Consider the following 27784-nt stretch of genomic DNA (forward strand, 5'->3'; position numbering starts at 1 on the left):
TATCGAAATCAAAATTTCCAATCCAATTTGCCTACGCTGTCACTGTCAAGATCAAGTGGGGTCCCATCCCAATTATGCATGAGCAACCCAACATTCAACTGCTAACAACCAAGAAATCCAACATTCAACGTTCCCAAATAACCAAAAAGGAATAAAAGAACAAAAATTCAGCGTTACTCCGACGAATTGGTTGCCGCGTTTCGGCGAGAAAAGGAGGGAGGGAGAAAATGAGATCGGACGTAATCGGAGACGAAGAGAAATGGCTGGCGGAAGGCATCGCCGGCATTCAACACCATGCCTTTTACATGCATCGCGCTCTGGTACTATTATTTCTCACCCAATCACATTCCTCTCCCAAAACCCTAATTCTCCGCCATCTTGTCCGATTTCACATTTCAATTTTCGCAGGACGCCAACAATCTCAGAGACGCCCTCAAATTCTCGGCCCTGATGCTGTCGGAGCTCAGAACCTCTCGGCTTTCGCCTCACAAATACTACGATCTCTGTAAGCTCTCACGTTCTTCGCCCGATTCCTAACCTTTGACCTGATCCGAGTTTTGATTTGGATTCTTGATTCTAATAGATATGCGAGCTTTCGATGAGCTGAGGAGGCTGGAGATGTTCTTCAAGGATGAGAGCAGACACGGCGTTTCGATCATCGATCTCTACGAACTTGTTCAGCATGCCGGCAACATTTTACCAAGATTGTAAGTCATACATTGTTGAAAGCATCAAATTCTTGCTGGGAAATGTTGTCGTTTCTCGAAAGTAAATAGCTTTTAGTGCAGTGAGTGTTTTATTCTTGTTGTTTCAGCTCGGTCAGTGTATGTGAATTTCATGTTGCTTATTTAACAGGTATCTGCTATGTACGGTAGGATCCGTGTACATTAAATCTAAGGAAGCGCCGGCCAAGGACGTACTTAAAGATCTTGTCGAAATGTGTCGCGGCGTTCAGCATCCAATTCGAGGGCTCTTTTTAAGAAGCTATCTTTCTCAAGTCAGCAGAGACAAGTTGCCTGATATTGGTTCTGAGTATGAAGGGTAAGATTGTTTCAGGGGTTAGATTTGTTACTTCATACATTGATAAAATGGAGAACGATTTTATGACCAGAAATAAATCAGAATCCGTTTTATGCTGGAGCAAAATTCTATTGTCGAAAATGCAAAAATTTTCTTCGATTTGGGTGGTTTTGGCTAGCAGTAAGCTTTGAGTTTAATAACATTGGCTTTTTATGGAATCCATGGATATCATGTTGCTTGATTTGAGTCATAGTTTAATCTCCTTGCATTGCAGGGATGCTGACACTGTCATGGATGCTGTAGATTTTGTGCTACAGAATTTTACAGAAATGAATAAGCTTTGGGTTCGAATGCAGTATCAGGTTTGTTCGACATCTATGAAATTTATCTGCTTTAATGTCTGAATATGCATGGCACCAGAGTACTTGCATGCCATAGAGGTAAAAATGAACCATGAGGGCATGATTTTTGGCCATGCAGGTCTTATGGTGCTTGTGAATCATTCATACTCTTTGGCGATCCTGAGTTGAAGCCTTCTGTTGGGCTTTCTCGTCTGCAGGGACCTGGTCATGTGAGAGAGAAGCGCGAAAAGGAAAGAAGCGAACTTCGTGATCTTGTAATATCAAAAATCTGAACCTATCAGCAGATGAATCATTGCATAACACATTATAATAGAGAAATTACACCTTTCTGAATTGTCTTGGTAGGTTGGGAAAAATCTCCATGTTCTCAGTCAGATAGAGGGCGTGGAACTTGAAATGTACAAAGCCACTGTTCTTCCTAGAGTATTAGAACAGGTTCTTTAATCTGCTTCGCTTCTTAATAATATTGTCTTTTTGTTAACTCTTGAATACTTTCAATGTTCCTTTTCTAATATTTCAAACTTTTATCCAAATTGGTGTGCGCAGGTTATCAACTGTAAAGATGAGTTGGCCCAATATTATTTGATGGATTGCATAATCCAGGTCTTTCCAGATGAGTACCACTTGCAGACACTGGAGACATTGTTGGCTGCCTTCCCCCAGCTTCAGGTGCATAGCAGTGTCATTTTTCTCTCTTTTTTTTTTTTACTTTCACATGATTATGCATGGTTATTTATTTATTTGATTACATATGTAATGATAAATGCATATGTTAATCAATGGTTGCTTGGTCATATGTATAGTTGAAATAACAGCTCAAACCACAGAGGCCAGATTGGCCATTTGCCTCGATTACTTGTGGGTCATAGTAGCCTTATATTGTCGTTTATTCATATCGAGATATTACGCCCAATAAAGCAACCTTTTAACTCATTTTCCCTCTGCGTTATATATTTTCAAATGCAGCCAACAGTTGATATCAAGACTGTGTTATCTCAATTAATGGAGAGGTTATCAAACTATGCTGCGTCAAGTACAGATGTGAGTTATCTAAAAGTAATCTTTTGAGTCACGCTTCCACAATTTTTTATTCAGTTTTTCATTCTTATTATGGCCTTTCTCTCTTTCTGGGTGTTGTAATTTTGATGATTGTGGATTCTCGTTCAAGGTATTACCTGAATTTCTTCAAGTGGAAGCCTTCGCTAAATTAAGCAGTGCCATTGGGAGGGTAAGTTCCTTTGTTCTTTGAAGTAAATGTTTACATTGATGGCTACTCCCTCAACTACACTTCGATCCAGCAAGTAATAATTGGCAATTCAGTGCACTTTCTGTAGTATTTATTTAAAATTTTGTTGCAGAAAAAGTCCAAAGCGTTTTGAATTTCTAAAAGGATGTAGTATGCCAAGGGAAAACAATGAATGGACAAAGCGATAATTTTTTGCTAAAAGGATGTAGTAACGGAGGCAGAGTACAATATGGAGAGATGTTTTTGGGGGTGACTTCTGATTTATTGAAAATTGTACACTACTTAATTTGTTGTCCAACCAACAGCCTCTTTATTAGATAGGATCCATTTGTTGTTTCGTGTTAAGCATGAAACATACTTATCTTTGTGGTTAGTACTTAATTTGTTGTCCAACCAACAGCCTCTTTATTTGATGTCTAGAAGTGTGTGCTAATTTAATGTATCACCTATATTTAAATTTCAGGTGATAGAAGCACAGATGGACATGCCTATTGTTGGAGCCATATCTTTGTATGTCTCTCTTCTTACATTTACCCTCCGTGTTCATCCTGATCGCCTTGATTATGTGGATCAAGTACTGGTAAGGTCTTCAAAAAAATATGTTTAGTTACTATAAATTTTCCCAAACTACATGCCTTTTGATGGGGTACCAGCCCGTCAACATAGCCATGCAACATGGATGCAATCTTCTTTTGAATTTCGTTTCGATATGGATTATGTGGGCCATGTTTTGTAACAACAAAGGTAACTGGTGATAATTAAAATCTTAATTCATTTTTTCAGGGAGCATGTGTTAAGAAGCTATCCGGAGAAACCAAGCTTGAAGACCGTAGAGCAACAAAACAGGTTGTTGCACTGTTAAGTTCTCCCTTGGAGAAATACGATGACATTGTCACAGCCCTCACACTTTCTAATTATCCTCGAGTTATGGAATATCTTGATAATGGAACAAATAAAGTCATGGCAATGGTCATTATCCAAAGCATTATGAAGAACAACTCTTGTATCTCCACAGCTGATAAGGTATGAATGCATCTTCTGTTTCTTCTATTTTATCAGTATTTTCTTCTTAAGAATGTGATATATTGCTTCTTGTAGGTGGAGGTGTTGTTTGAATTAATTAAAGGGCTCATCAAGGACTTGGATTCTACTTCTGCAGATGAGGTGCAATTCAAAATTTAACTTAATAGATCCACATGAGTTTTTTTGTATTTTAATGTAAACTTAGTTTCTTTTGAAACACTTGCTGATTTTATTTTTGTTTATTTTTTGGCCGCCCTTGGTTTATTCTTTTGGTGCTATTGTCTACTTTTAGCTTGATGAAGAGGATTTTGCGGATGAACAAAATTCTGTTGCTCGCCTTATACACATGCTTTATAATGATGATCCAGAAGAAATGTTTAAGGTAAGTTGTTGATCTGTTGTATGTTTGGTAGTTTCTTGTGATGCTAATGTTACTTGAAGTTTTTGCTTCCATCTACAAAAATCATTGGCTGTGAATTGTGATTCAACTTTCAGAGAAATCTTACTTAGTTTTATGATTACTGATCTTCAGATCTTATGTACGGTCAAGAAGCATATAATGAGTGGAGGACCAAAGCGCCTACCTTTTACTGTTCCTCCTCTTATATTATCTGCACTCAAGGTATCCTATGCTATGCCACCTTGTCATATATCACATATTTGTTGTTTCATTTTGTATATTTATGCACCTTTCACTACGAAGTAGTGGAATGTATTAAAATGTCCTCATTTTGAAGAATTGTTCAAAACGTTGGCTGTGGCTTGTAGTTGGTTAGGCGGCTGCAAGGTCAGGATGGAGAGGTTGTGGGAGAAGAAATGCCTGCCACACCGAAGAAAATTTTTCAGACTTTAAATCAGGTATTTAGATGAATGCACTTGGTTGCTTCGTAGTTTGTTAGGCAATAATCCTTGGGGAAGACCTTTTGTTATGTGGTCGTTATGTACACGTCTTCATCTTGCTGCATATAATCAATAATGGTGCTGTCTATCTTATTTCAGATCATTGAATCTCTTTCCTCAGTTCCGTCTCCCGAACTGGCCTTAAGATTGTACTTGGAATGTGCTGAGGTACGCCACTCGACGGTTGGTCAAAGCATGGTTTGCAGGCTTGTTTTAATCCAACATATCTTGCATGTTTTTGTACCACAGAGAAAGAATAGGGTTTTAAATCTCTGACGTTGTAGCTGCAGACTTACTTTTGGTTCCAACCTCTTTGTTTTGATTTATGCATAATCAGGCTGCTAATGACTGTGATCTGGAACCTGTTGCTTATGAATTCTTCACTCAGGCATTTATATTATATGAAGAAGAAGTTGCGGTAATTTATCTATCAGTATCTTGTCATTTGTTTTTTTCTTTCCGGTTGAGAGTATCTTGTGGTTTATTAAATAGATTTGAAGGAAGTTTCTTCAATTGTTCTAGCATTTCTGTAAAAGACTGCAGTGTGACATTTAGCCGTTTAATTTAACAACATAATGTACACCTCAATTTTAGGATTCCAAAGCCCAGGTGACTGCAATACATCTCATTATTGGGACTCTTCAGAGGATGAATGTATTTGGCGTTGAGAATCGGGATACTTTAACACACAAGGCTACAGGAGTAATAATTCTCTCCTATCGTCAGATCCTTAGTGTTTTCAATCTGTTTATGTAAAACCCCATAATGTATGTTTTTCCTTTCTCAGTATTCAGCAAAGCTTTTGAAGAAACCTGATCAGTGCCGAGCGGTGTATGCATGTTCACATCTTTTTTGGGTAGATGATCAGGATGGTGTTAAAGATGGAGAAAGGTAAGCGTATCCAAACTCAGTGTTGGACTTAAATATTCCCATGGATTTATGCATGTCGATGCATTTCATTTGCAGCTGCACAAATACCCCTGCATGTTGGTTTATCTTTATCATGGAAGCAACTTTATGGTGATTAAAGAAACCTTCAGTTACATGACAAGTAGTGGTTTTTGTTACAGGGTCTTGCTTTGTTTAAAACGCGCATTGAGAATTGCAAATGCTGCTCAACAGATGGCCAGCGCAACGCGGGGTAGCAGCGGGCCAGTCACACTCTTTGTTGAGATACTGAACAAGTCGGTAGTCTTTGACTGCAAATTTGAAGATGGTCACCTCTAAATTGCTTGTGTTGTATAATTTAGGGCTGATTTGTGAGTTATGCAACAGGTACCTCTACTATTTTGAGAAAGGAAACCCCCAGATTACAAGTGCTGCAATCCAGGGATTGGTGGATTTAATTAAAAATGAGATGCAAAGTGACTCTGCAAACCCGAATCCAGCCCCAGATGCATTCTTCGCCAGCACATTGCGGTACATACACTTCCAAAAACAGAAAGGTGGGGTGATGGGCGAGAAATATGCGTCTATCAAGGTCTGACTCGTCTGCATGGATTCTAAAATTTTAGGCCAAGAGAGTTTGGGGTTGAGAGGAAGAACAATGTGGAGAGGCGGCGAGCGAGCGTAATCTATGGAAAATGCCCCTGGATCCTACATTAGGAACTTTGTACAGTTTCGAATTCGTTTCCTCTCTCCCTCAAGGCAGTTGCTTTGTTTATAGGAGAAACAACTTCTAGCGTGCTAAAATTCTACATCAAGTTTGGGTTTGCCGTTGGTTCTCTCTTTTTCTGGGGCAACCGAGTAGTATCATTGGACTGAAGGTTTGCCATTGTTTGTCCTGGGAAGCTTGTTATTTATTATTTAGTTTTCTTTTTTTTGGTAAAATTAAGTGTTAATTTTATTGGGAATGATATTGGTAAATTCGAAGTCAATTAGTCCTTTTCTTTTATACGAATAATATTCTGCTTTAAACAAGGATGTGTAAAAAGTAAAAATAAATGTGAATAGCATTATCTTAAATATCCTGAAACTACTCAAACTCGCTAGTTATGATTAAATGAACATCTTTTTCGTCAAAATAATGGATAATCGCCCAAGCTACGTCTTCTAAAGTAAGTTTTTACTGAAAGATAAGCAATTGAAATTTGAAATTTTGATTTAACCCAAAAAGAAATTTTTTCAAAAAAAAAAAAAATTTGAACCAAAAAGGAATAAGCAAAGAGGAAAAAGATAAGCAGATAAGGGAGGTGTGCCAGCTGGCAAAAGCTTAGCTTGGCTAATGGCTAGGTCAGTCAGCGCTCCGACCAGAATTTTTACTTTTTGACTCTCCTCGTCCAGTCGTCCTCCCTCTTTCAAATTTCAATTTCTTCCCCTGCACTGCTACTCTCTCTCTCTCTCTCTCTCTCTCTCTCTCACCTAATTGGGGGTTCTGCTAGCAAAGATGGCGTCCTGCTGATCTCAGAAGGAAGTAGAAGCATCGGAAAAGGAGATATTTTCGGGTGGAAATCTGCTGCTTCAGTCTCTAGGGTGAAAAAATTGAGAATTGAAAAGTGAAATGAGCGCCTCCAGGTTCATAAAGTGCGTGACGGTCGGCGACGGCGCCGTCGGCAAAACCTGCATGCTGATTTCCTACACCAGCAACACCTTTCCCACGGTCAGTCCCATTTTCGTAATTTTACCGCCTTCCTTCTTCCCAGTTCAGTACAGCTGTATGCTTCAGTTCTTGCTTCTTCCTCCGGAAATTTCGGGGATTTTGTCTTATTTGTCCAGCTGCAGTCATAATCGTAGACAAACTTCAAACATTGATTATATTTCACTAAGGCTCAAACTTGAACCTTGATTTAGTTAACTGAAGAACGACATTAGTTTTATCGAGTATTCTTAATTATTGTTAACTCTCTGCTGCTCCACATTTCTGTCTGGTGTTTCATTAGCCGTAGGATTCGTTTCTTTCGAAGTTACTATCGTGCTAATTCGTGTAGTTGAACTTGGATTTTCATATAATTTACTAAGTTTGTGGTTGTAATCGAAAAACAGGACTACGTACCGACTGTTTTCGACAATTTCAGTGCAAATGTTGTTGTGGATGGGAGCACTGTCAACCTAGCTCTGTGGGATACGGCTGGTGATTTTACTACTCACTCAGTCCCCTGTTACATATGCGAATTCGTTTCATTTTGCCTTTGTTTTTCCCTGTATTTTGGGAGTTTTAATAACCATATTCTAACAGGGCAGGAGGATTACAATAGATTAAGGCCCTTGAGCTATCGAGGGGCGGACGTCTTTATCCTTGCTTTCTCTCTCATAAGCAAAGCCAGCTACGAAAACGTTGCAAAAAAGGTTCCACATCTTCTTTACAATCCTGTTTACTTTCTGTTTTACGTAGTATCTCTGTTTGCAATAATTTCAGTATACAATGTCTTCATTGGTGTGTGGAGGAGTTGTTTCATATTTTGTTTTCTGTTTCAGTGGATTCCCGAACTGCGCCATTATGCACCTGGCGTTCCAATAATTCTGGTTGGAACAAAGCTTGGTAAGATCTTTTTCTCAACCCCTTTGTAATGTATTTGTATATTGTTCTGGTGCATGCTAATTGTCCTATGTTTGTGCTGGTGTCTGATCTAATGCTTTAGGGTCCCTGTAATTTTTGGGACTATGGACGTATAACTTCCCATTTCTTCCATGTAGCGACCAGTGTCATGGTTCAGTTATTTCTAAATTTCTTTGAGTCTGCATTGAATACTAGCACTTAGTTTCGATATTGTCTTCAATACCACTCTGTTTTAAGATTGATCTTTTGGTTACTTGGTCATTTAGCAATTTATCACTTTTATTCCTGTTGTTGAGCCAACATTTCTTTCATTATCTGGAGCATTATTGTCATCACTTATTAGTTACTACTGAATTTTCTTACTCTTTTGGTGAACGAGGTGCTCAATTTTATGATTTTCATTGCAGATCTTCGGGATGATAAACAATTTTGTATAGACCATTCTGGTGCAGTTCCCATTACTACTGATCAGGTAAGACTATTGCTTCACCCACAACCTAAATATTATCTTTCTAAGTTGGTCTACTGACCTTTGATTGTCGTTTTGGCCTAAAGGGAGAGGAATTGAAGAAACTGATTGGAGCGCCTGCATACATTGAGTGTAGCTCGAAAACACAACAGGTATGCATATTTCTGTCTTGCCCTCTATCCAAATTTGTCATATGTCTTCACCCCTCATTGTTGACATGATTCATTGAAAATTTTAATGGCAGAATGTGAAAGCTGTTTTTGATGCGGCCATTAAGGTGGTGCTCCAGCCACCAAAGCAAAAGAAGAAGAAGAGAAAGGGACAAAGGGCTTGCTACATATTGTGAAGTAACGAGTAGATTTATGAGATGATTTGCTGACTGCCGACCTTTCTTTGCCGCTACCTCCTTTGTACTCGAAGTCCTTTGCTGAAGCAGCAAACCGTGGTGTATGTATAGTATGTACTGACATTTTAGGGATTCATGTGATAGCTTTAGATGGTTTGTTTAAGACTTGTGTTCATGTATTTAAGTGACAGTTAGCTTTGCTAACACATACTTCTCCGTCTTTCACATATATTGCATCAACTCTTTCCGGATAATGTTCATATATTGCATCAACTCTTTCCGGATAATGTCTGTATAACACAGTTTGGTCGCAAAAGTGAAAAGTATACAGTAGCGGTCTTTATTAATACATCCCTTGAAAAGTATACCGTAAAATATTCTTACGCGTTACCCTTTATGTCATAAGAAGTTTTACATATAACGCCTTTGAATCAATCGATCGCGTCTGTCTTTTGTTGCTGTAGACTAACTAATTGTTTGTAGAGACTACCGGGTCTTCCAATCAGCTGCTCGTGGCTTCCCATTTCGACCACCCTACCATTTTGTAGCAGGGCGATCCGATTTGCATCACGAATAGTTGACAACCGGTGTGCTACCATAATCGTTGTTCTACCCTCCATTAGCTTGTCAAGAGCCTCCTGGACCAGCTTCTCAGACTCTGTGTCCAATGCACTTGTTGCTTCGTCCAGAAGAAGAATTGATGGATCTTTCAGTATTGCTCTGGCAATTGCCACCCTCTGTTTCTGCCCTCCGGATAACTGCACTCCTTTCTCCCCCACCTGAGTTTTGTACCCTTCAGGCATTTGACTTATGAAACCGTGTGCATTCGCCGCTTTCGCTGCTGTCACTACCTCTACTTCCGATGCTTCCTCGTACCCATACTTTATGTTCTCATAAATTGTTGTGGAGAACAATGCCGGCTCCTGCTGAACTAGACTGATTCTCTTCCTCAATGATTTCAAGTTCAAGCTTTTGATATCGTATCCATCAATTAGAACCGTACCAGAAATGGGGTCATAAAATCTCATTACCAGTGCAATCACTGTACTCTTCCCCGAACCACTTGGCCCGACTACAGCAAGGCTCTTTCCTGCTGAAACCCGTAAATTCAAATAGTCGAAAATGGTGATATCCGGCCTTGCAGGGTACCAGAAACTCACATTCTTGAACTCTATATCTCCTTTGACATTGGCAACAACATTTGATCTGAGATCATCACGATGTATGGCTGTTTCTCGCTTTAGGATACTGAAAATTGGGCTGAGCGCTTGCGATCCCTTCATAATTTCTGGTGTGAGAGCTAGGGTTTCTGCTATACACAGTGAAGTGACTATTAAGACCATAAAGGACTTCATGATATCTCCAAAATTCAAGTCTTTATCCTTGATTAGTATTGATGCATACCAAAGGCCAAGGGCATAAGAACAGAATGCGAAAAACTGCGATAAACCGTAGCAGAAGCCTGATATGTGGCCTCTTAGAACTGCTTGCTTGTTTGGCTTGTTTAGTTCCAAGGAAAACTGGAGTGATATCCGTTCTTCGCAACCAAAAGCAGCTACAGTACCTATGTTGGCAATCGCTTCACGTGCAATGGAAGTTGCTCTTGAGTAGGCACGGTTGTAGTCCCCTCCGAATCCCTTCAGAAACAGTTGCTGTGGATACAAATCAAGAAAACCGAACATATGTTGGATTGAAGATAACAACAATTAAAAATAAACAATGTGCGGCTTTTAACAGAACGGTGGTATTTTTTATTCTGACCTCAGTTATGGAAGCTCCGATAAGTAGGGGGAGGGAGGCACTCACGACAGCTGCCATACGCCAACTAAACGTGAAGGCAATAACAAAAGCAGTCACCGTGAGGGAGAGATTCTGCACGATTGTTGACAGACGGTCAGCTAGAGCGCTTCGCACCAACGTTGCATTTGCTGCTAAAGTTGATGTCAGTGATCCGGTGTCATTCTCTTCCAAATCGAACCAACCAACTTCGTTCGAAAGGATGGCTGCAGTAAAAAACAAGAACCCGTTCTCAGTTTTGATGGATTTCGTAATGTGCATTACATGAGAAATAAAAATATGGTTCAATCTTTGAGGTCGAGAAGAACCTTTGAACATTAATAAACGAACGCGAGTTGTAAGCCGCTCCCCCATCAATGTATAAAAGTAGTGCTGCAGGAGATATATTGGGACAGTGACGGCAGCCAAGCCAACAAATATGAGAGCTATCCTATCAACAACATGTTTGATTTGAGAGCCGCCAGGAAGGTAAAACACTGTCAATATATGAGTTATCCCGAGGGAGAAAAGAGGAGCTTCCATGCCAGCGAGAACTGCACCGACTGACCCAAGTATTGCGTAAGGCCACTCGGGCGCATTTAGTTTCACTAATTCCCATACTGGTGCAGGAGCAGAGCTGGTCTGATCGCTTGGCTTCTGCTGTTTTGTTCTGATTGCCTTGTCCTCCTGCGGATAGTTATTTGTGGTTCCACGAAAGCTGGATTCTCTCGAAGAATGTCCAGATACTAAGCCAGAATCTTTACCATGTTCAAGTACCTGCATGCTCACCAGATTTGCATACTCCCCTTTCTTGGACATCAGGTCTGAATGGTTGCCACTCTCAGCAAGCTGACCGTTCTTCAAGACAACGATTGTGTCCACATCTTGGATAGTGGACAATCGATGAGCAACGATGACTGTAGTTCGATGCGACATGATTTTCTCTAGTGCCTGCTGAACAACTAGTTCTGATTCTGCGTCAAGAGCGCTTGTGGCCTCATCTAAGAGTAGTATTTTCGGGTTTCGCAGCACTGCTCTTGCAATGGCTATTCGCTGCTTTTGCCCTCCGGAAAGCTGAGTTCCTCCCTCTCCTGCCTGAGTGTTGTAGCCATCAGGCAATCCTTCAATGAAAGAATGTGCATTTGCAGCTTTAGCAGCTTCCATGATCTGATCCATGTCTGCGTCTTCTTTACCTAACAAAATGTTGCCGGCTATGGTAGTTGCGAACAATGCCGGTTCTTGACTTACCAATCCCATCTGTTCTCGCAACCATTTCAGTTGGAGAGTTCCAAGTTCATGTCCATCCAACAGTATTTTACCTTGCAAAAATTTGTTCATGATTTAAACCTCAAAACAAGAAACGAAATGGTTATTAGACAGGACCAGAATACCTGAAACGGGATGGTAGAATCGCTGAATCATGGATATAACGGTGCTCTTTCCTGAACCACTAGGGCCAACAACTGCAAAAGTCTGGCCAGCTCCAATCGAAAAGCTCAAGTTATCGAACACCATATTTGATCGTGATGGATAGTTGAAACCAACCTCACAGAAGTCAATCTGCCCAGACACTTTCGGCAACACTATTCCGTTGTCCGAGACCTTACAGGATTTGGAATCCGAATCAATCATCGTCGTGATATTACCAGCAGCAGCTCTCCCTTTTGCAATTGCAGCAAGGTTTGGAGCAGCTTGGCCAAGAGCACTAAATAAGAAAAAGGTCTGCTTTTAATCACGAAACTGGAAATAGTAAATGCACACATAATTTGGAGTGGACTTACAATCCGCTGAAGATGACATTGATGATTGTTGTGAATGCTTTCCCTCCGTTCGTGTCATGATGCCTTACAAGTATGCTGGCATACCAGAGAAGCAATGCCCAAGCGCAGAACAACAGCCCGTATGTAAACCCTACACCAACTCCTTTTGCAACACCGGTCTTCTTTCCCAGCTTGAGGGCCTTGTTCAGTGAGGTTGAGTATGCTTCAATGGATCTGTCCTCTCCCCCGAATGAGTACACTGTACGAATCTGCGAAATAACCTGGTGTATGCAACATGTGTGATGAAAATGGGCTACATATGCGGCAAGATGCGTAAGATATCGAGAAATGCCTAGGACAGTAGTTTACCTCTTCAGCAACCTTGCCGGCTTCTGCATAAGCAGCCTCACCCTTTTCGGATAAGGTAGACATGGTTATAGTATAAGCTCCACCTGCAATAGCTATGAAAGGAACCACAGCCAAGGTCAGAAGCGTAAGCTGCCATACTGATGTAAAACCGATCGCAAATCCAGTAAGGAACTGTGAAAGGTAGCGCAAAGCATGGCCAGTCTGCATTCAGAAGATACAAGGAACAATGTTAATTATGTTACTCTAAGGACCTTCTTCGAGAGATTTCACAGCAGTTTTGGTTGCGAATTACCTTGTCACCTATTGCATCTTGCACTAGAATTGCATCACTTGAAATGTGGAAAATAATGTTGGTGTCTCTGGCTTCAGTGTCGAAAAAATTAATGTCCTTGTTTAGAACTGATTGGAGATACTTCATCCGCAAACGAGCTGTCTGCCTCTCCCCGGTTCGCGTCCAGAATGCTACACCTGAAAATTAAAGCGTCAGCAAGGATACTTATACTTAACCAACTTGGCTACGTTCAGGTCTGCTGATACTAATGCTCGTATAACTAATTTGACGAGTGTAATTTACAAAACGTACCAATCCATGCTGATGCGAAAAGAACGAGTCCAAGATATACCAAGTACAAAGCATACTGCAAATAAAAGAAAAAGGGAAAACTCACATACATATATCGAAACAGAACATCATCCCACGAAAGGATCGCGAAAAGGTATTCCGAAACGTTTGATCTTACCTCGGAAATCCGGGCAGACTGTTGTTGTGGATTCATCGCCAGATGTCCTAACGAATCGATCATGCGACCGAATAAAACAAAGAACACAGGAAGCACACCACCATGGATACAAGCCCCAACACTTCCCAAAAACATCAACACACAGTCCACCTTGTCAGCAGCAGCGAATAGTCCGAGGAACGACACGCTGCGGTGCTTGGTCGAGTTCGTTGGTTTGTCCATTTCCGGAAGCGGGTTTCCGTCCGAAAACTTGTCGGAGGCAAGCTCTACTTCCTCCATAATGCCCACAGACAAAGTAAACTCGTTTTCTTACAGAAGGGAGGGAGAGAAGTGTTTATTTCCCGCCAATTAATGCAGACGCTGTCTGAGTAGTTGCATTTCAACCAACAACTCCGCCCTCTGACTGTACTTTACCCAAAACATAATTGCCGTTTCTGTAGCTTTTAACTCAACAAGTAGAAAATTAGTTACTTGCGGCCCAAGCGTGGATCATTTTTCAAAGAGATATTTTACTATGACCAGAACCAATGTTATTATCTTTTAAGGGTCCTTTTATTATTGACATGTAGTGTATATGTTTGTGTTTCGCGTACACTGAAAAATCTATGGACGGAGCCAATGAATGCTCACTGGGGGCATATGCCCCCACTCAAGTTATTCGTTTGTTAAATTGTAGACTACAATTATATAATACACATACGTTATCTTTGAAGAAAATATATATATCTAATATCCAACATACTTTCATACTGCATATACTCCATATTAACTATTGTATGAGCAAAAGTGCTCTTGTTTTGTCATTCAAACTGAAAAACCTCTCCCGTGTAATCATGTATTAATATTTTTCTTATCACTTTGCCACTTTCCACTACTACACTGAAATTTTTTGTAACATTGGAATTGTGACGCATCATCATTTGAAATCATCCCTATTATCATATTAGGTATAAGCCATACTATAATAAGATTTTCTTAGTTGATTTTCAGATTGCTCCCACTAGAAGAAATTTCTAGCTACGTCCCTGGAAAAATCTCTGCATTTTTCAAACCTATGGACCATCATGCATGTGATCAAAATTTCCAAATACGTATATATGTATACAGTTTAGTCACATCATCTGACTACATTAATACCATGTGGTACTCATTTACCATAACGATGACATTCACAACTCCACCTATATATTTTCAAGCCTTCTCTATTTTTATTTGTACAATGTGACGGAGCTTGGAACTGAAAGTTAGCTAGAACTTACGTATCAAATTTTGAAATTAAAATATATGGAACGAAAATAAAATTTCTACCTACAATATAATGTGTAGTTGTGTTACGTAGAATAACAATTCTAAATTCTTATAAATGAATTTCAGCACAATAAATTTCAATCCATGCCTTCCGGATTCAAATTCTTTTTATTTGTTTTTTCTTTCTTTAAAAAATGAGAATAACTGATAACAAGTTACGATTATCTAGAGTGGCTATAGGGAATTTCACCTTACCAGTGCCCACAGTCAAGAAGACTCACCAACTCAGAGTATCGAACCAGAAACCTCCCACATTTTTTCTTTATTAGAGAGCTGCAATCCGAACTCTTCTATTCCATAAATCTTTGTAATATATTCGAATTCTCTCCCTCTACTAATAATAATACATGTAAAAATATTCGACGAAATTCCTAAAAGTCAAAGCAAAAATTAAAAAGCTAAAAGGGCCGGAAATATAGTGTTGGGCCTTTATTCACTACTTCCAAGCCCAGAACTGAGTTACTAGAGACCCATACAGCATAGAAACTAAGCCAGCTCAGTCCAAATTTCCATAAAATTAATAGAGCTTTGGGAATTAGGGTTTAAGATTTAGCAGACACTGGGATTTGGGAATTAGGGTTTTATCACTGCGGAATTTCCGTCGCCAACTCTCCTCATGACGATTGCTCGTATGTAAATTCTTAATTTGAACTTCAATTTCTTCTTTAACTTATTCCTCTGAGTAATTTTGTTTATATAATGCTTCGGTCTTTTCAGTAGCTGCTTCTAGTTTGTTTCTTGAATTCGCTGTTGGGTTTGTATTAGTATGAATTAAGATACCGGTTTGATATTTTCGACAAAATTATTAGCTTGCATGGTAGCTGTTTGATGAAATGCTCAACTGAGCTCAAGACATGTTTTGGGTTTGACTTTGGTAATGCGTAAAGCTCCAACTGCAGGTGCAACAACGATATCTAACGGTGCATCGGAGAAGCATTTCATGGCATACTCTCAAGGCCGCAATTTCTTGTTCTGCGACTTGTGTGGGAGTTTGCTAAATTTGAATTCAAACAAGTATGCTCAATGCCCTCTCTGCAAGTTACAGCGAAATGTGAAAGGTAGAGCAAACTTAAGCTTTCGGCCATTTGTGTTAACTTTTGCATCTTTAATCTGTTTTCTAGTTTCAAAATTGTTTTGTGGATGAATTCATACTGTATTTTAGTTGTATATACTCAATTTCGAAAAGAGTTTACCTTTGGAAGTGTTTTATATTCTAACTGCTATAGAATTTATCAACTTAAATCATGGCATGTCCCGGGCTTTATATTTTTCTGTGGCATAAATACGTAATATTTTTGTAGGTTTATAAATCCCTGTAGGTTTAACTTAAATATTTTTCCTTCCTTAGTTTTGTACCTAATATGATTTTAATTGTCTTCAGAGATATCCGGAAGAGAAATATCTTACAAAGTCACTGCTGAGGTATGCCGAAACTAACTTGCTGATATATATAGATTGTAGACTATTGATACAAGTCTAAATCTATGTGTGGATAATCATTCTAGCCATCGTCTGTGCGTACTTATGTGTGCGCACTAAATTGAGTTGTCGTGGTTTGCACATTTACTATGATGTTGTTGGACAATTTTTTTCCCTTCATATTTTCTCATGCCCCTTTCACGATATTCGAAAATATACCTAAGCAGTGAGTTTAGTTAAAGATAATACACTCAAAATGTTGGATCTGATTGTTGTGTTAAATTGAAATCAGTCAGTTGACACAAACAGCGTCAAATTTTACATCTCTTTCCGCATCACAGCAACAAGTTATTACTCTGTGTGCTCCTGTTGCAGGATATTAGAAGAGATCTAGGCATATCAATAATTCCAGAAGAGAGGGTGCAATTGCAAAAGGTAGCTGTGCTTTTCAGTTTTCATTTAAAGCAGTGGTATTTGTTTGGGAATGTGATTTCAATTTTTCTGATGATATTTTTCTCTGGTAAACAGACAGATGCTAAAACATGTGAAAAATGCGGCCACAATGAGCATACATATTACTCCCGACAGGTATGCTAGAATCGCTCGATCATCTAAGTATCTTTTCTTCGTTCTTTTTCGAGTCGTCTAATTATCTTTTATGCTGCCTTGCGTTCTTTCTTTGATACGGGTCTAGATGAGATCGGCAGATGAAGGGGCAACTACTTTCTATGTGTGCACCAATTGCCAGCACCAGTTTACTGAGAATTGATATATATACCGGAGATTGTAAGAGATTATCGGATCACAATGTATGCCTTGATAGTTGACATGTTCCTAACAAATCTAAACATTTATGCCTTGTATTGAGTATATATCTAAGATTTATCAGCTATGAGATCGAAGTTTGAAGTCATACCGAACGTGTTTTTTCACCAACACAGATTTGTCAGCTACAAGATTTTAAAGGGGAATACGATTGTGCCGAAATAAAATACGTGCTGCTAGAGTTTTGTATTTCTCCTTGGGAACATGACTATAACAATCGGAATCAAATCTCAACTGATCAAAACTTTAAATATCGATGGTATATTGCTCAAATATCGGTGATATAACATTTAAAGACGGGAAATTTCAATAATTAGGATCTAAAAAACACACTTTGACCAATTCCCCAATTAAAACACTTTAAACATCCTGGGGAATTCTATTTTAAGTCGTAAAACATTCATAATATTATTATTTGGAGACCAACAACAAAAGGAAAAACAAATTTGAAAAGAAAAGAAAAACATCCTTTGGTATTTTTTTTGTGCACCCCAATCAAAAACACAGGTGGCGATCACAAATTTCCTCAAGGAGAAGGGAGGAGAGGGATTACATGATTAATTTTTCATCACGAACTAACCCACTCACTTGCCTTTATTTACACAACTGACACCTACAAACCAAACCACGATCACCAACTACTAAGACAACCACCCCAACCACTAAGACAACCACCCCAACCATTCATCGGAGACGTAACAGACGGCAGAGGTTGTCGGTTGCTCCGGCGTCGATCCCTGCTGCAGCCTCGGCGTTGCAACCAAGCCTTGGCTGCAGAGAAAACCTTGGCAGGGGCAGGCTACTCGGAGGTGGTGAGAGAGTGAAAATGGAACCTGAAAACTTCTCCATATCACCCACACCGCCACCGCCACCGAGACTCTTACCAATGGACGATGATAAAACCCTAGTAACATCTTTGGGAAGATCATTCGGATCGGGACCTAAACGGTTGGTGGAAGCGATGATCAAACACTCAGATATGGCTTTGAAGTCCTGCTTATTAGCTTCTTCTTTCTTGGAGGGCTTAGATTTCGGCTTTTTCGGGGTGAGAGATTGGCTTCTGGTGATCATGTTGTTGGTCTTCCTGGCGGCGGGAGGGCGGGAGGCGCCGCGAGTGCGCGACGGAAGGGACGGCAGAGACCGGTGGTGATGAGGAGGTCTGTTGGGAACCGGTAGAGGAAGGAGAGGTGGATTTTGATGCTGCTGCCTCTGCGCTTGTTGAAGATGTTGGTAGCGGTAGTGGTTGAAGAGAGAGAGAGAAGGTGGAGGAGCTTGGAGGAGACCTCCATGGAAGTTGTTATTTATGGGAGCAAGATTTTCAGAGCTTCTTCTCACCATTTTCATCTGCTTGCAGGCAGAGATTGGTTGCTCTACAACAACAGTTTTCATAGCCGAAAATTGCAGTTTTTCTGAATTTTGATGCGTAAATATAACAAAATAAAAAAATTACGCTTAGAAAATCTTTGATTAATATGCAAGATTTTCTGTAGAGATTTGGTGACAAAAATTTACACGAAATTTGAATCAAGAAAAAGTTTAGATGATAAAAATATCAAAGTGAAATCATGTCAAGTTGAGATAAGTAGATCAAATATAAGAAATTAAGACGTCTAATAAAGATGAAGAAAACTTCGAATTCGGTTAGAGCTAGGAATTATCTTAACATATAAATTATAATTAGATATCTCAAAGGATTGAGTTGATTGGTTTTTCGGTACACTTTGCATTACCTTGAGGAATCTTGAATCAGCTTTCTACCCCCTTCACCTTTTTATAGGGGAATGCAACCCAACGGCTACATTATTGATTTTTTTATTTAATAATTTTACATTTTTTACGTATTAAAATATTTAACTGTAGGCGGCAACCGCCAGTTCGTGTCCCACCGTTGGATCCCGCCGTTGGGGAAATGTGGCCGTTGCTATCGTCCTCGGGTTCCTCGTAATTCGAATGGGCGATAGGGACTCGTCGAATCCTAGCCACACACGTTGCCAATTAGGTGTGCCCACCACTGTTTTAAGAAAAATCATCTCTGTGACCTCACGTTCAGGTAGGGAAGCAAGAAGTGAGTGATGGCAGCTCTCTTCTTTTTTTTGTCTTTTTTTTTCCTTTCTTTCTTCTATTGATGAGTGAGATGCTTATTGAAAAGAATAATGTTATTCGTATCATGTTTTTGTATTATATTTTCATATCACTTTATATAATATTTGATGTAGACAACATATCATTTGAATTAATTAGATTTTTAAATTTAGTTTATGATTGTTAATTTTGATAATATGAACTAAAAATCTAAAATACTACACAATTTTGATAATTTTATAATAGTTCAAGATGAGAAAGAAAGCTAAAAAGTTGATAGACTCTCCGCAATATAAAATTTGGTAACAATATATAAGACCTGGTACGTGGTCGTTGATGAATTTGGTTGCACTCCATCGCATGGTCATGCTACTATAACACGTGGCCTGACTTCAGCCAATTGCTGTGCTGACCGTATAAAATATCTTATCTAATGACCAAGGAGGTAAATGTAAATGCATGTTGGTTTTAGGTATATTACTGTCGTTCGATCACACATTACATGCATGAATATTATTGTCGTATTTTTTAAATTCTTTAATTTTGGGGTAAATGCATGTTGGTTTTTTAGGTACATTATTAGAGACATATTCCTTTCTCATAATCCACCAATTAGCGACGGATCTCTTTCTCATAATTCATTAAATTAGTGGATTCGTACTATTGAAATTTGATTCAACGGTTAAAGTTATTATAACTTTTAAAATGGATCCATGTTTATAACTATTGGATCAAATTTCAATAGCACATATCTCTTTCCCATTATTAGGGTTAAAGGCAGAGGAAGTAACTATTTAGTATTACGATATAGTGATATTCTTCTTCATTTGTAAGTGAAATATTTTAAGTTCGATTCACTTCAAATACGAATTTGAAGCCAAATTCAATCGTGAGCATTAAAGTTAATTATGTCTATTAATTACATTTCCATACTAAGCGCCATGCACGACCATACGTTCAGTTCATGGCTGATATTGCATTATTGAGTCCCAACATTAATCATGAATGCGTTTTTATATGGCAGTGAAGTCTCTATCCATGCGAAAATTTTTAGGTGTACCGGGTACACCAAATTTTTTTGGTGTACCCTCACTCATTAGAATTTTTTTGGTGTACAAAAAGTGAGGGTGCACCAAATTTTTTTGGTGCACCCTCACCATTATGAGTGAGGGTACACCAAATTTTTTTGATGTGCCGGGTACACCGAAAAATCCCTCCTATCCATGGGCGTTTCTTTCAAACCAAGATATGATTTGTAACGTCCACATTGTTGACAAGGTATTAGCCTATTACGAAAGTAGTTAGATCGCTAGGCTAGCTAGATGAATGCTTTATTCGACGGATTTGGATACTCTCCTGCACCAATGGAGAGGATTGACCAAGCATTGTAGGTCGTTGGATAAAAATTCAATGGTTACAAACATGAGGATTCTTTTAAAATTATAATAATTATAGTTGTTAGATGAAAATTTAACGATCCATAATGTTTAATCAAAGAAATCCTCTTCATTTACTCATGAAAGGTTCCAAATCCTTGTCGGACAATACACACAAACACACATATCTGTTAGACAAGAAATAAAAATAGATGTGAAAACTAATAGTACTGTCGACGTTGGCCCCTTGATTCGCATAAATAATGAGTGTGTCCTTGCAGAAGGAAAAATGTGTGGTCTCCATGCATCAAATCATCTTTACTTTAAGCTTAGTTTTGTTTTTTTAACGAGAGACGATAGAATTTTTATTAAAGAAAACTAACCAAAAGATTTAGAAAAATTTGAGTTTTAACGATAAGGATAAAATAAATAGTAAAATGAATAGTACTATGATTGATTTTTTAGTGTAAAAATATAATTTTTCGTTAAAGTGAACAGCACAGGTAGCTTTTCATTAAAGTTCCTTTTTATTAATAAACAAAAACAATTATAAGAGTTGTTACATTAGATACACTATTTTAGTAACTAGTTCATTAATCTGGAGATAATTTGCACACAAGTATAAACAGTAATCTTTTAAATAGCCGGAACAAGTAGTACTGGCACTAGCACAAGCACCAACGGTACAAATTTGTCATAAAATAGCAGATATAATATGGAGGCAGATTGTTTGCCCCTTGTTTGAATACCCTTCTCATCCCCTCCTATTTTGTGCGGTCACGATTAAGTCACGTCAACATTTTATATTGATTTTTTTATAGAGATAATAAGACAAAAAATAATAGGAATATAAAATGTTGACGTGGTTTAACCGTGATCTCACAAATAAGAGGGGATGAAAAAATCACCCAAACAGGAGGGCAGACAATCTACCTCCGACATAATTGACCTAAACTGGGACATAAGCTATGTCATGATACATGTTTACCCTACCTTCCCCATTATTGTAATCACTTTCATTCGCAAATGAACATATGACATAATTTATGTACACTCTTATTTTGATTCTTCTTTAATTTTATTTAATCTGAAAAACAAAAATTGAACAAAAGCATGTAAGATGAAAAATACAGTAAATATTACTTCGCATGAATATTTCTTGGACCATCTAAAAATAACATAATTAAGTCTAAGTAGATGAGATAAAAGGCTAACCAGCCAAAATTTGACAATTTCATTCACTACCTATTAGCCTTATCCAAAACGACACGAAAACAACTTGTTAGGTGTCTTATCCAATTAACTCGTTAAACACTTATTTAATAAGATTCTAAAAGATGCTAAGCGCTAGTTGGGTGGCGAGCTGAGGCCTAGTGCATAGGCGCATGGGTGAAGTCTAGGTGGGCACCTAAGCAAACTGGGAGGATTTAATTAAATCCATTATATTTCATGTAAATAAGTGTATGTTTGTACTTAAAATGTAACATCCCACATCGCCCAAGGGAGTAGATCTTGTAAGCCTTATATGTATATTCTCATCTCTACCTAGGACGAGGCCTTTTGGGAGCTTACTGGCTTCAGGTTCCATCAGAACTCTGAAGTTAAGCGAGTTCGCGCGAGAGCAATCCTATAATAGGTGACCTACTGGGAAGTTATCGTGTGAGTTCCCATAAACAAAACCGTGAGGGCGTGGTCAAGACCCAAAGTGGACAATATTGTGCTACAGTGGAGTCAAACCCGGGTTGTGGTGGGGGCTCAGGCAGGGATGTGGCAATTTGGTATCAGAGCCAATCCCTAGCCGGAAGTGTGTCGACAAGGACTTTGGGCCCCTAAAGGGGGTGGATTGTAACATCCCACATCGTCCAGGGGAGTGGATCTTGTAAGCCTTATATGTATATTCCCATCTCTACCTAGCACAAGGTTTTTTGGGAGCTCACTGGCTTTAGGTTCCATCGGAACTCCGAAGTTAAGCGAGTTCGTGCGAGAGCAATCCCATGATGGGTGACCCACTGGGAAGTTCTCGTGTGAGTTCCCATAAACAAAACCATGAGGGCGTGGTCAAGGCCCAAAGTGGACAATATCGTGTTACGGTGGAGTTGAGACCCGGTTATGGTGGGGGCTCGGGCGGGGATGTGACATAAAATATATATAATTTTATCATAAACTACAAAATAGAATGACACATATATTATGAAGTATTGGAACATAATGAAAACATGAGGAACAAGCATATAATGTGTGCTTATTTAAGTATTCAACAAATCTCTTGCAATTTATTGAAAAAAAAATAAAATGCAAAATGAAAGTTATATATTTTATGTCTAAGTGAGTCGCAACCTAGGTGGGTGCCTAGGCGAGTCTGGACGGGTTAGACGGTCTAGGCCGGCACTTCAACAGGTCTAGGCGCATTTTCTTAATTTTCAAAAGCCTAGACATTAATCAGGGCGGAAGTCAACCGCCTAACGCCTAAACGGGAATTTTTAGAACAATGTATTAATACTAGGTTGATTCAGGTCTACACCAGGATAACGATGTGTTGAAAGCATTAAATTAAAAGCATTTGAACCATTAAATTAAAGGCATTTGATATTTTGTAGTAATACGATGTGTTGAAAGTAATACTTATGTGGTAGGTAGATGTAAATTTGTTGTGCTTAATGAAATTATTGTGGTTTTACTGTTGAATAAAAAGAAACCTACGAACTCAGATGTTAATATTTAGTAATTTTGTAGGAAATATTTTATATGATTATTAATTAAAGTGCAAAGCGTTCTTAATGGGTGCAAAAGGATCGGGTTAAGTAAACTGTTAATTTTAACGGACTGGTTGAGGTTTAGATATTTTTAACTTGTCAAGATATTATTGTGTCACGATAATAACGACATAACTTGTTAAAATAACGAAGTTGACATGAAAACAACGCGAACGAAATAAACACAACTTGTTTGTTAGATTTAATCCGCCATCATATTTTAGTATTTATTGCATGTATGGACGCATTTATATATAGTCGTTTCGGGTGCAGAGTACTTATTAATTAAGTAATTTTGAATAAGATCGAAAATATATGGGATCTCCAACTTTAAAAAGCAAATTTGGTGCTTTCTCGATCATCCACCCTATCCCATCGTACCCATCACATGATCGCATGCGGAGGTCTGAAGCTAATGGGTTAGGGAAAAGAAAGGTAACTTACGGAATTGGATTCTCTATGAGGCAAATCCTCGGGATCTTTTTAATTTATTAACATAAATTGTTGAATTTTAATTCAATGGTTACAAATAAAAAATCTTTTAAAATTATAATAATTGTAGCAGTTGAATTAAAATCTAACGATTTATATTAATGGATCAAGAGGATCCCAAAGATTTGCATCGGAAAGAATCCAATTCCACTAACGACTATTCACATAAACCTAATTCTGAATTATATGAAACGTGTCATGCTCTCACGCATTAATATATAACTAACGATATTATATTGGCAGTGACGTGAGTTGTTATCATGCACCGACCATTGCAAGATGGACCCACTCGATCCTTCTGTTCTTTTATATCAATTGTTATAGCTTTTTCATTTTAGTTTTCAAATAAAAAATTGGCATAACTGGTACATAAATTTGTTAATTATTAATTATTTTGATTGTTCGATAAAAAATTTGTCAATATTTTCTTTTATGGGGAGGCGTTGGTTTAACAATAATTTTCTTAAAAGATGATCAACAGTTATTCAGATGACAATTTAATAGGCATATTAACAAAAATTTTACTAAATGATCAAAACATAATTTACAATGAATAAACTCAGAGGCCAACGTAAAAATCATCTCATTCTTATAGACCAGATTTTTATATATATCTAAGTTTAGGCGGATTTTTATATATATGCCTAAGTTTGGCGGCCTAAGATTATTAGTTTCAACAATGTCATCCGGTATGATTGAAGATAACAAAGTTCACATGCTCTTTCTTTTTTTGGGGGTAAGGCTCACATGCTCTTTGGCCTGGATAGTATCAAATTAATGTAAACAAAAGTGGGGGCAAATAAAAAGTAAAATATGTGTTGCTGACTCATGACATAAAGGATCATCATCATCATCAACTACAATACCACGAACAAATCAAAAGGTCGGTGCCCTAAAAGAATGGTCAACTCCAAACTTCTCACTTAAAAATAAATAATAATATGTTTTTAACCCCATTCAAAAATTGGATCCAGATTGTAATGACAGTATTTCGTTTTAGATACTATGCACAATTAACATAACACGAGCGTATGAGATATGAGCATATAAACATACGGAGACTCTGTGTTCACGATTTTTGGTATTTTAAAGACTTAATAACTCCATAAAATTTGGCTTCAACTCGTTTTTTTTTTGTTCCCAACTCTAATTATGTTTATTTACAAAAGTTGAGTTTTCGGATATATTATTGTTGTTTAGAGCTTTACTAAAGGCTTTAAGTTCCATCTAGAATTTGATACTTAAACATTAAAATCTATGAGATTAATCAATTCAAGGCTAAAACTTTGAAGTCTAAGAGTCGATGATTTCACAATACAATTGAGCCCACTTTTTATTTTTCAATGGAGTAAATTTCCATGCTCTGACCCAGAATTTTAAGGCCCACCAAAACCCAACCATTCTCAACTCTTATCATTGCACAACTTGTCATTAGGTTCCAAATGTGCGACTGTTTCCCACTACGGAGATGGCCTCTTTTGTTCCTCAAAGTTGTCACATCCTTCCACATATGAAATTTGATGTTTCAATTGGTTTTTTATTTGGAAGTGTTATTGGCACTCCAAAAATCTTATTCTACACTCTTCACAAGTGTATTTTTCTTTCCAAATATAGAAAGTTTGGAGTGTAGAATGAGATTTTTTGAGTGCCAATAACAATTCTCTTTTATTTTTTATTTTTATTTTTTTCAGACATAGGCGATAGATATGTTGATGAGAGGAAAAAAGATTACAACAAAAGGAGCAGTCAGAGCTCAAACAAACAGTCTTCGAATAAAACATTTAAAATAAAATCCAATGGTTCTTCAAACCAAAGATCAGAGCTATTGGACGAGATACTGTAGCAGGCTAGTCGGTGAGCAACTTCGTTTGCTTGGCACCTGATATGGGTAAAACAAACTCCAATGACCCCTGAAGAAATCTCTCTCGAATCCTTGACAATAAGACCACTAAGGGAGAGGTCCAGCAAGGAAGCGTAAAGAGCTTGGGTGATCTGGAACTTAAGTTCCATCTAGAATTTGATACTTAAACATTAAAATCTATGCGATTAATCAATTCAAGGCTAAAACTTTAAAGTCTAAGAGTCGTTGATTTCACAATACAAACGAGGAAAAATGAGATTTTTTTCAATGCATCATGTTAACGTCGTGCACATATTAAGACTGTGAGAATGCCTTTTACAAAAAAATTTGTTGGGCTATAATTTCTATAGGGTTAGGCTTATGGGTAAGGTAATATATTATGAGCCCAGTCCAATCATTGAGCCCACTTTTTATTTTTCAATTGAGTAAATTTCCATGCTCTAACCCAGAATTTGAAGGCCCACCAAAACCCAACCATTCTCAACTCTTATCATTGCACAACTTGTCATTGGGGTCCAAATGTGCGACTGTTTCCCACTATGGAGATGGCCTCTTTTGTTCCTCGAAGTTGTGACATCCTTCCAAATATGCAATTTGATGTTTCAATTGGTTTTTTATTTTTTTTTCAGACACAGGTGATAGATATGTTGATGAGAGGAAAGAGGATTACAACAAAAGGAGCAGTCAGAGCTCAGACAAACAGTTTGAAATATGCAATTTGATGTTTCAATTGGTTTTTTCTTTTTTTCTTTTTTTTTTCCAAACATTGGCAATAGATATGTTGATGAGAGGAAAGAGGATTACAACAAAAGGAGCAGTCAGAGCTCAGACAAACAGTTTGAAATATGCAATTTGATGTTTCAATTGGTTTTTTTTTTTTTTTCTTTTCAGACATTGGCGATAGATATGTTGATGAGAGGAAAGAGGATTACAACAAAAGGAGCAGTCAGAGCTCAGACAAACAATTTGAATAAAACATTTAAAATAAAGTCTGGTAGTTCTTCAAACCAAAGACCAGAGCTGTTGGATGAGAGACTATAGCAAGCAAGTCAGTGAGCAACTTCGTTTGCTTGCCGCCTAATATGGGTAAAACAAACTCCAATGATTCCTGAAGAATTCTCTCTGGAATCCTCGACAATAAGACCAATAAGGGAAAGGTCCAGCGAGGAAGCGTACATAGCTTGGGTGATCTGGAATGAATCACTCTCAAGAACAATATTATGAAAATCCTTGGAAGACACCAAATCAAGGCGCTCCCTAACATCTAAAGCTTCAACACAAAAGGGGGAAGGGACATGTGGAAAAAACTTGGATAAACCTACCATAAAATTCCTGTCAAGTCACATAGTACCACCCCCACTTTCAATTGGTCTTGAGCGTTATCTAAGTCATGCTTGACTAAAAGAGGTTTTATGCTCGACTTGTACAAATATATGAATAATTAATTGTACTGAGTTTGATAGCATTTGGGACAAATTAATAGTGACCTTAAATATCTAAATATCCAAACAGATTAAGGAGAAAGACTTTTTAACATTTCGTTTTTATTTATATGTCGGTTATATAAAAGGGACAACAAGAAAATCTGTCTTTCACGTTTGGAACTTTATTTCAACTTTTGTTGTTTATTTTATTTTTTTTTATGAAAACTTTTAATTATGATTTAAATTGAAACGATTGTAGTCGGCCGACAAGTCGTTTTCCATGGGGTTATTGGAAACCACAATAATTGTGACCACAAATCGGAAGTTTGTTTTTGACATCAAAATATCAAGAGACACATGTCGGAAGTACAAGTTTTGACATTTCAACCATAATCTTCAAGGGAGAGCATGAAGATAAAACAAAATGTAATAGGAATATAAAATGTTAACGTGGTTTAATCGTGATCACACAAACAGAAGGAGATGGAGAAAGTATGAAAATGAAAAGGCAGACAATTCACCTCTATCTTCAAGCGCTACCACAGAAAGATAGCTACAACATAAATTTAGGAAAGATGTTGGAAACCATTTCTTTCACCCTGTAAGTTTACTAATCCATCTCAACAAGATATTACGAGAGAAATTTCGACTCTTACATAAGTAATATTATTCTGGACTATGATGTAATTAACTAAGATAGAAAGTAATTATGCCCGTCTAAGATGTATCACACAACT

General features: G+C 37.9%; 4 protein-coding genes across 5 annotated transcripts; 3 read left to right on the forward strand and 1 right to left on the reverse strand.

The window, feature by feature from the left end:
- The first annotated feature begins 91 nt into the window (after nucleotides 1–91).
- Nucleotides 92–6445, forward strand: LOC103927555 (vacuolar protein sorting-associated protein 35B). Its single transcript, XM_009336497.3, has 22 exons — nucleotides 92–320; nucleotides 409–505; nucleotides 584–707; nucleotides 856–1041; nucleotides 1295–1382; nucleotides 1580–1636; nucleotides 1728–1817; nucleotides 1929–2051; nucleotides 2349–2423; nucleotides 2551–2610; nucleotides 3092–3208; nucleotides 3412–3651; nucleotides 3727–3792; nucleotides 3944–4033; nucleotides 4184–4273; nucleotides 4420–4509; nucleotides 4651–4719; nucleotides 4889–4969; nucleotides 5146–5253; nucleotides 5339–5442; nucleotides 5622–5735; nucleotides 5827–6445. Exons 1-22 carry the CDS (start codon nucleotides 228–230, stop codon nucleotides 6035–6037), a joined length of 2373 nt encoding a protein of 790 aa, XP_009334772.1. The 5' UTR covers nucleotides 92–227; the 3' UTR covers nucleotides 6038–6445.
- A 469-nt stretch (nucleotides 6446–6914) lies between these two features.
- On the forward strand, nucleotides 6915–9116 carry LOC103927545 (rac-like GTP-binding protein RAC1). The gene is made up of 7 exons (XM_009336485.3): nucleotides 6915–7150; nucleotides 7534–7621; nucleotides 7727–7836; nucleotides 7966–8029; nucleotides 8455–8519; nucleotides 8603–8668; nucleotides 8761–9116. The coding sequence occupies exons 1-7, from the start codon at nucleotides 7052–7054 to the stop codon at nucleotides 8860–8862; spliced, it is 594 nt and encodes a 197-aa protein (XP_009334760.1). The 5' UTR covers nucleotides 6915–7051; the 3' UTR covers nucleotides 8863–9116.
- A 63-nt stretch (nucleotides 9117–9179) lies between these two features.
- On the reverse strand, nucleotides 9180–13839 carry LOC103927625 (ABC transporter B family member 13). Its single transcript, XM_048577302.1, has 9 exons — nucleotides 13508–13839; nucleotides 13351–13405; nucleotides 13060–13235; nucleotides 12768–12968; nucleotides 12420–12679; nucleotides 12030–12343; nucleotides 10968–11957; nucleotides 10624–10865; nucleotides 9180–10514 (listed from the first exon to the last, which is right to left on the reverse strand). The coding sequence occupies exons 1-9, from the start codon at nucleotides 13784–13786 to the stop codon at nucleotides 9294–9296; spliced, it is 3738 nt and encodes a 1245-aa protein (XP_048433259.1). The 5' UTR covers nucleotides 13787–13839; the 3' UTR covers nucleotides 9180–9293.
- Nucleotides 13840–15300: 1461 nt separating this feature from the next.
- LOC103927634 (DNA-directed RNA polymerase I subunit RPA12) lies at nucleotides 15301–17147 on the forward strand. 2 transcript variants are annotated; one of them, XM_009336580.3, is made up of 6 exons: nucleotides 15301–15444; nucleotides 15703–15873; nucleotides 16197–16237; nucleotides 16610–16669; nucleotides 16763–16822; nucleotides 16929–17147. In XM_009336580.3, exons 1-6 carry the CDS (start codon nucleotides 15432–15434, stop codon nucleotides 17001–17003), a joined length of 420 nt encoding a protein of 139 aa, XP_009334855.1. In that variant the 5' UTR covers nucleotides 15301–15431; the 3' UTR covers nucleotides 17004–17147. The 2 variants fall into 2 exon arrangements, with proteins under 2 accessions (XP_009334855.1, XP_018498178.1); XM_018642662.2 differs by having other exon boundaries at nucleotides 15715–15873.
- Nucleotides 17148–27784: the final 10637 nt, after the last annotated feature.

Source organism: the organism of the source record quoted next, unplaced genomic scaffold (assembly GCF_019419815.1).
Source record: "Pyrus x bretschneideri cultivar Hongxiangsu unplaced genomic scaffold, Pyrus_bretschneideri_v1 Contig1, whole genome shotgun sequence".
Taxonomy (NCBI): Eukaryota; Viridiplantae; Streptophyta; class Magnoliopsida; order Rosales; family Rosaceae; genus Pyrus; species Pyrus x bretschneideri.

Excerpts from the sequence above, each read along its gene's own strand:
- LOC103927545 (XM_009336485.3), top strand. The coding sequence starts at position 7,052 with ATGAGCGCCTCCAGGTTCATAAAGTGCGTGACGGTCGGCGACGGCGCC. Across the intron at positions 7,622-7,726 it reads AGCTCTGTGGGATACGGCTG|GGCAGGAGGATTACAATAGA; the intron begins GTGATTTTACTA and ends ATATTCTAACAG. Across the intron at positions 7,837-7,965 it reads ACGAAAACGTTGCAAAAAAG|TGGATTCCCGAACTGCGCCA; the intron begins GTTCCACATCTT and ends TTTCTGTTTCAG.
- LOC103927625 (XM_048577302.1), bottom strand. The coding sequence starts at position 13,786 with ATGGAGGAAGTAGAGCTTGCCTCCGACAAGTTTTCGGACGGAAACCCG. Across the intron at positions 12,680-12,767 it reads CCGGCAAGGTTGCTGAAGAG|GTTATTTCGCAGATTCGTAC; the intron begins GTAAACTACTGT and ends TGCATACACCAG. Across the intron at positions 10,866-10,967 it reads TCGTTTATTAATGTTCAAAG|CCATCCTTTCGAACGAAGTT; the intron begins GTTCTTCTCGAC and ends TTTTTACTGCAG.
- LOC103927634 (XM_009336580.3), top strand. Across the intron at positions 16,238-16,609 it reads CTTACAAAGTCACTGCTGAG|GATATTAGAAGAGATCTAGG; the intron begins GTATGCCGAAAC and ends CTCCTGTTGCAG. Across the intron at positions 16,823-16,928 it reads ATACATATTACTCCCGACAG|ATGAGATCGGCAGATGAAGG; the intron begins GTATGCTAGAAT and ends ATACGGGTCTAG.
- LOC103927555 (XM_009336497.3), top strand. The coding sequence starts at position 228 with ATGAGATCGGACGTAATCGGAGACGAAGAGAAATGGCTGGCGGAAGGC. Across the intron at positions 3,652-3,726 it reads GTATCTCCACAGCTGATAAG|GTGGAGGTGTTGTTTGAATT; the intron begins GTATGAATGCAT and ends TGCTTCTTGTAG. Across the intron at positions 5,254-5,338 it reads TAACACACAAGGCTACAGGA|TATTCAGCAAAGCTTTTGAA; the intron begins GTAATAATTCTC and ends TTCCTTTCTCAG.